The sequence below is a fragment of the Octopus bimaculoides genome, chromosome 20, assembly GCF_001194135.2.
Source record: "Octopus bimaculoides isolate UCB-OBI-ISO-001 chromosome 20, ASM119413v2, whole genome shotgun sequence".
Lineage (NCBI taxonomy): Eukaryota > Metazoa > Mollusca > Cephalopoda > Octopoda > Octopodidae > Octopus > Octopus bimaculoides.
The window spans coordinates 43500541-43508242 of record NC_069000.1 but is presented as its reverse complement, the minus strand read 5'-3'; the positions used below and the strand labels follow the sequence as shown (position 1 = coordinate 43508242).

At 39.2% G+C, this 7702-nt stretch overlaps 1 protein-coding gene across 1 annotated transcript in view; it reads left to right on the top strand.

Annotated features, from left to right (window-relative positions):
• The window catches only part of LOC106878950 (probable WRKY transcription factor protein 1), a 14637-nt gene extending 7293 nt beyond the window's left edge, over positions 1 to 7344 (top strand). The window contains exons 2-4 of the mRNA XM_014928326.2: positions 4224 to 4761; positions 5247 to 5512; positions 6201 to 7344. Coding sequence (XP_014783812.1) covers positions 4224 to 4761; positions 5247 to 5512; positions 6201 to 6869 — 1473 coding nt within the window. The 3' untranslated portion in view covers positions 6870 to 7344. The remainder of the gene's footprint in view (positions 1 to 4223; positions 4762 to 5246; positions 5513 to 6200) is intronic.
• The last annotated feature ends 358 nt before the right edge of the window (positions 7345 to 7702 follow it).

The following is a 7702-nucleotide window of genomic DNA, read 5'->3' as shown; positions in this document are numbered from 1 at the left end:
AGAAGAAGAAGAAGAAGAAGAAGAAGAAGAAGAAGAAGAAGAAGAAGAAGAAGAAGAAGAAGAAGAAGAAGAAGAAGAAGAAACGAAAGCGGCAATGAAATAATAGAATTAAGACTTTTAACCAGAGAAGTAGAAAAAATGCAAACCGTTATCAGAAACAAAAAAGAAAGAAAAAGGAAATAAAAACAAATAAATGCATAAACGTCTTTTTTTTTATATGTAGGTCGCGTTGAAGCGGGAAAACAGTTGGAGAAAGAAAGGTTTAACAAAAAAAAAGTGCTTCTATCATGACTGATTTATTTAACACGCTTCTTACCTTTACGACTTAAAAATAGCGAGGAAACAGGCTGTTCTTAGTAACTAATAAGATATTATTTGCTTTGCTTCTTTTCCGTTGCTTTTTCTTTTTTGAAGTCAGGTGAAAATGGGAAGATGTTTGATTAATGGAGAAAGAACGTCGGCAGAAGGCTTTCGAGCAACGGTTTTTCAATCGGGGTTCATATGGTCCTTGGGAACGGGGTCCATAGAAAATTTTGTTGTTAAAATCTATGTGCAAATAAATTGGTTATAATTTCTGCAATGTACAAAATATTTTGACAATTCTTTAAAAATAATTCCTAATATTTAATTATTGGGTCATCCCAATTGCATGAACTAGGAGACGGAGAGGACGAGATAAACTATCTGCATGAACTTGCTATAAAGTAGATAGTAATTTTACCTTGTCCTTATTCTTAGTGCAAGTTTTGAAGAGTGCAGTTCGATTTTAACAGTTATTTTTTCAAAGCTATAATGGAAATGACAAAGGAGTATATTCGGCATATTTTGCTTCATGAGTTCAATAAAGGCAACAACACAACGAAAATAAAAGAAATATAAACAAAACCCTGCATTATTTATGGGATGACCCAATATAAAAATATAAGATTTTTTAAAATATCGAATGGCTATGAGAGTCCAAGTAAGTAAAATAGGAGTCAGAGGCGATTCACAGGCAAGAAACAAAAATGGTTGAGAATCACTGGTTTAAAGAGCATACCACGTGGTCATTTAGTTTTGGTCCTCTATGTCCTGGGTTCGAAATCGGCTGAGGTTACTTTTGTTTTTTCATCCTTCTGTGGTCGATAAATTGTGAAGGCGCGTGGCTTAGTGGTTAGGGTATTCAGCCCACCATCGCAAGGTCGTCAGTTCAATTCCCGGCGACGTGTTGTGTCCTTGAGCAAGACATTTTATTTCACATTGCTCCAGTCCACTCACCTAGCAAAGATGAGGAGTACCTGTATTTCAAAGGGGTCAGCCTTGTCGCAGTCTGTGTCACGCTGAATCTCTTTGAGAACTACGTTAAGGTTGGAGTGCTCAGCCACTTAGACGTTACTTTCACGAGAAAACTGCTCCGTGGATCGGATCAACTGGAACCCTCGTCGTTGTAACCGAACGAGTGCCAGCTTGTCCGGTAAATTAACGTCCCACTTAAACCCTGGATCGATTTAATCGATTGATACAGGTGTCGCCCAGGGTTCCTCAGATCCTTAATTATCTCATTCATTCCTTTCTTGCAGTTTATTTCGAAAACAATGAAGAATTTTGGTACCGTCAGTTCGTACATAAAACACCCACCATTGGTTTATAGGATAACACCTCATTTACATAATCACTAGTAAGGGGTCATATTTGACTGACCCCCAAACCAATCGGAAAATAAAAGAACATCAGTAATGTAAAGATTTTTCTTTCTGTTCCTCATAGCAACTGAACTTAGCAACACTCAGATAATTCCCCCACCGCGTATCCTATCACCGTTGTTGCCTAAACAAACCCTCGCTAGTTTCACCATTTAATCTCCATTGCCTCCGTATCCTAGCTTAGTGCCAGCCACTTCCATACACCCATTATTTATTTATTCATTTATTTATTTATTTATTTATGTTTATTTATTTATGTTTGTTTATTTGTTTGTTTGTTTGTTTATTCAGTATAAGAATAAATGAACAAAAGCGTCGTTGGTTACAGGTTTCTTGTGGACTAAGACTAATCACTGCTTTAGAGCATTTCTGATCGCAAGAATGGAAAGGGAGTGTCTGCAACTCGGCGCAGAGCAAAAGATTCCAAAGGACTTCCTCCGAAGAGAACTGTTTTTTCGGTTTTCTAATCGCTGTTTACGCGCATATGTGTGCATGAGTATGTATGTTTACGCACGCACGCACACACACACTCTCACACACACGCACACACACACACACACACACACACACACACACACACACACACACACACACACACACAAACACACACACACTCACACACACGCACATACACAAACACACATACACACAAACACACACACACACACACACACACAAACACACACACTCGAACACACACATAGATATGTATGTATACATGCATATGTAAATATATATATGTACATAGTATATATATATATATGAATATATATATATATATATATCTGTATATGTATATATATATGTACATACGCATATATACATATATATATTATACATGCACGTATATGTATATATATATATATATATATATATATATATATATATATATATATATATATATATATATATAGCCTCGAGCCGACCAAAGCCTTGTGAGTGGATTTGGTAGACGGAAACTGAAAGAAGCTCGTCGTCTATGTGTATGTATGTGTGCGTGTCTGTGTGTATATATATATATATATACACACACACTTGCAATGTTCTATGAAAACATATCCAGTCACAGAGAAATATTTGCTTGCTTGAAAACATCTAAGGGTTGGTGATAGGAAAGGCATCCGGTCTTAGTAAATATGTCTCAACAAATTTCGTCTGACCCATGCAAGCATGGAGACGTGGACGTTGAAACGATGACGATGACTCTGTGTAGTAAGAAGTATCGCTCTGAAACAGTTAATGCACCAGTAATCAATCTGTATTTAGGGTTTTACTTCTACATATAACTTCTCCTGGGAGATCAATCCCTCTGGTATTATAATCCCTGGCGTAAGTGGCTCCTAGCAACCATCAGTGTGCTTACGTTGTGTCGGGATCAAGGCATTACCAGATTAACTTTCTCGTTTGGAGCAGCAATTAATTGCACATCCATAGTCGACTGGCGTCAGAAATGACGAGTTAATGATGTTGTAGGCGTGCGCGAGTGCATGTGTCAGTGTGAGTGCATGTGTGTGTGTGTGTGTATGTGTGTGTGTGTGTGTGTATGTGTGTGTGTGTATGTGTGTGTGTGTATGTGTGTGTGTGTATGTGTGTGTGAGAGAGTCTGTCAGCGAATTCGTGTATCTGTGTATTTGTGTGCTTGTCTTTGAGTTTGAGTTCTCGTTTGCATGTCATTGTAAGTGTTTTGTGTATGTATGCATATACACCTGCGAATGTATATGTATATATGTGAGTGTGTATGTATATGAGCCTGCACATGCCGTGCAGTTATGAAGTTCAGATCTTAGGCAAGACGTCTACTTCGATCCCTCTGCCTAGCATCCTAGGCAAATACCCTTAAGCAAAGCCCCGGGTAGTCATCTGGGTGACGTTGGGCAATATATTATCTCATGTTTGGGTGATAATAAAATGACAGATTAGCGAAGACAATATGGAAAAATGGTGACGATAGAATGATGAGTGATGGCTAATTTGGATAGATGGAATCCCTTCGAGTGGATTATACTTGTGATAAATAATTATATATTACAATAAATAACACTTCGTTATATATTATATATAACGAAGTAATACGGTGCTGAAAAGTTCCTGGCTTTAAAAGTATCGCGAAAGGCCTGGCTGGAGGCCCAACCTTCCGAGTTCTTTTACAGGGCTTAGAAAAACTGAACGACTGTTGCAATAAGTGTGTGAACCTGAGAGGGGGAATATGCTGAATAAAATCATAACTAAGCGATCCTCCTGTATTTTCTTTTACCCAAAACCAGGAACTTTTCAGCACCCATTCGTAATGATTATTTGTGAAATAACCATTATCGGTTCATTTGAATTTCAAATCCTACTTAAGTGAGCTTACATTTTTATCGTTCTGTCCTTAATAAGATAAAGAACGATTCAAGTGCTAGTGTTGATTTTGTCCTCTACTCCTTCTCAACGCCATATTTCTAGCTTTCTGCCACAATGTGGAAAATTGTTATCAAAATTTACCGAAGCTCCAAATTGTTTTACCCTTACACTCATTGTTATTTCCTGCATGTTTTTCAGGCTTTTTCGCCGAGTTCCCCTTCAAAGGAAATTGAAAATAAATCCAAAATATTCAAAGGGTCAACGTTAGTGTCTGCTCTTGTAGATATCAGCGATAAACGCTTTCCCACGCGTTCAATTGCGTTAGATTTTGCACGTCGTCTTTTTAGGCTGGGCCTCGTCAGGAGCATTTTCGGTGCCAGTAACTTTGAAGATTCAGTGCAGCTTTATACCTGGCATAATGGTGATGATATTGAACGGGTCTCCAACACAAATCGGAATTGCCGTGGATGTTCAGTGTGTTTCCAGTGTAGATCTCGAGCTCGGTTTAATAAAGGGATGACTAAAAATCTTCCAGTTTTTTCTCGGTCGACAACGTCTCAAAACACAGACAATCAATATTGCACAAAGCTGCAGCAGACCCCTTCAGACAATCGAATGAACGCTAACGCTCAGTTCCTCGAAGACGTTCGGAATAAATTACTAAGTATTGGAGGAGTTACAAGTTCGAATTCACCCACTGATAGCTGTGGAAACCCAAATACCAGAGCATATTCAGGTAAAACAAAAATTTCTTTAAAATATTTACAATTCTCTTAGCTACACACACACACACACACACACACACACACACACACGAACGCACGCACGCACATTAACACACGCACACACACCTGCATATATACGTGTCTGTATAAATATACATGCACTACATATGTATGTATATGCGTGTATGCATGTATAGATGTATATATATATATATACATCAAATTTTGCCAAAAGTTCGGCGATACCTACTGGAACTTTAACTTGTGTCAAGTTGCTCAAATAGATTTTTATGTCATCTTTTCTAGTCTCGTACCACGATCTTGCGGTGGTAAGTGCAACCACTAGACCATGCGCCTTCACACAACAACAAAAGATAAACTAAAGAGAAATAAACAACAAACCCATCAATGTTATTCCTTTCGTATTTTAATCTTTCCGAATTGTCTATTTTTTTGTTTATTTTGAAAAAAATCCTTCTTTTATTCAATCATCAAGGTTTTCCATCGAATATTCTGTCTAATCCAAAAAGTATTTCCGTACAGCAAACCAAAGATATACAACATTCGACTAAGCTGAAAGCAACACACACAGCTCATTCTCCTTTAAGAGCGAAACTCAAAGACCGTTGCACTACAAATTCTATTAAAATGGACAGCGGTGTTAAAACAGACAAATATTTATCCGAGAAACATTTATTTCCATTGGATTATCGCACACCAATGAAAATCCCGCAAGAAATGCCAAAAAATTTGGAGACGCAGGTCTGTTGCTTCTTCTATATTGTTTGTAGTTTTGCACCACATCTCTAGATGTATGAAGTGTTGTGAAACAGAAATACTTGAGGCTGTACTATATGGAGTTGTGTGAGAGAGAAAAAGGGATGACAAGAGAGGGATGAGTGAGAGGGGTACACACACATCTTGTGCAGCGAGGATCAGTTCCATCGTTTCTACTTTTAGACCGGACCTTTTGGGTGTTGAATATCGTCAGCCACCAAGGGACATGCTCAACTGGTTAAGGTCAAACAACTGACAAGCAAGTCTGTGGTATTGCGAAGAATATTTGCTGTAGTCCACCTTTTATACCAAGACAAAACAACGTAGATGATAACACTTCCGGTCAGTTAAGATCAGAAACCATGAAAAGGCGGCGAGCTGGCAGAATCGTTAGCATGCCGGATGAAATGCTTAGCGGTATTTCGTTCGTCTTTAAGATCTAAGTTCAAATTCCGCCGAGGTCGACTTTGCCTTTCATCCTTTCGGGGTCGATAAATTAAGTACCAGTTGCGTACTGGGGTCGATGCAATCAACTATACCCCTCCCCCAAATTTCAGGCCTCGTGCCTTCAGTAGAAAGGATTATTATTATTATTATTATTATTATTATTATTAATTGTTGTTGTTGTTGTTCTGTTTGTTTGTTTATTTATTTATTTATTTATTTGTTTCAGGTATTCCGTGCTTGTGTAGACGATTGTGAGTTAACGGCTTACAAAAAACATAACATTTGCAATAACAACAGCATTCATACTAACACCACGATCGCTAACACAAATGCTACCACCACCACTACTACTGCCACCACAACAACCACCACCACCACTGCTTTTACAAACCATCCCCACCATCCGCACCATCTCCACCACAATAAAAACAACGACCACAACAATAACAACAGAAATATCAGTAACAGCTGTTTCGAAGGTGTTATGAACGGTAACCAAAGTCAAAGTGGGATGAAAAACTGGGGTTGCGCTGATCCCTGTTCTTCGTATTCGGACAACGAAAAGCAACTGATGGAGGAGATGAACCGGATGAAAGGGGAACATCAGCGTGTGCTGCGAACTTACGAGGATCGAATCAGTAAACTGATGACGAAAATGCACGAGCTGCACAACATTGCCGAGATGCTAGAGAACTCGAGTAACAAGTCTGTTACGTACGGAATACTTCCGGGCAAAGCTCTGCAGCAGCAACAACAACAACAACAACAGCAGCAGCAGCAGCAGCAACACCACCACCAACAACAACAGCTGCAACAACATCCGTCAATGCACTTACAAAATACTGCCACGCGACATGCTTTGCAAGGTGAGTCTGCATATGCCATGACTTCATAACACGTGCTACCCTTACTGTCTTGGCTCCGTCCCGAAGGCCCCCGGGGTGTGAATCCATAACTGAATATTTGGCTCCTGCCTGGTCCTTTAGGACTTTATGAGCCAATATCACAAGGTACCCAGCAGGAAGATTATTTTGATACTCTAACTTAGGTCGTGACCATTCATAGGGCACCACTATGTGTGTTCAAATGTCATCATCATCATCATCATCATCATCATCATCATCATCATCGTCGTCGTCGTCGTCGTCGTCGTCATCATCATCATCATCATAATTGTAGATCTTCACTCGTGGTTGTGTATACGTAGATACATACATACATGCATACATACATGCATACATACATACATACGAGAGGGTGCTGAAAAGTTCCTGGCTTTGGGTAAAAGAAAATACAGGAGAATCAGTTAATTATGATTTTATCCAACATATTCCCCTCTCAGACTCACACGCGTATATCTGTCTCTCATCCATCCATCCATCCATCCATATTGGATTGGTGCATAATTATTGTGGCTTTTTTTCAACACAATTTATTCAGCAAAAACAATAACAATATTTAACAAAAACCTCTTTAAATGACGGTCTGCCCGTCTGCCAAGCAAATGGGAAGCAGTAATTGAAGTGGATGGTGAATATGCTCCGGAATAATCAGGTAAAGATGTTTTTGTTACATTCGGGCGACGTGTTGTGTTCTTGAGCAAAACACTTCATTTCACGTTGCTCCACTCCACCCAGCTGGCGAAAATGAGTTAATCCTGCGAGGGACTGGCGTTCCATCCAGGTGGGGAATTTATGCGTCATGGAAACCGGGAAACCGGCCCTTATG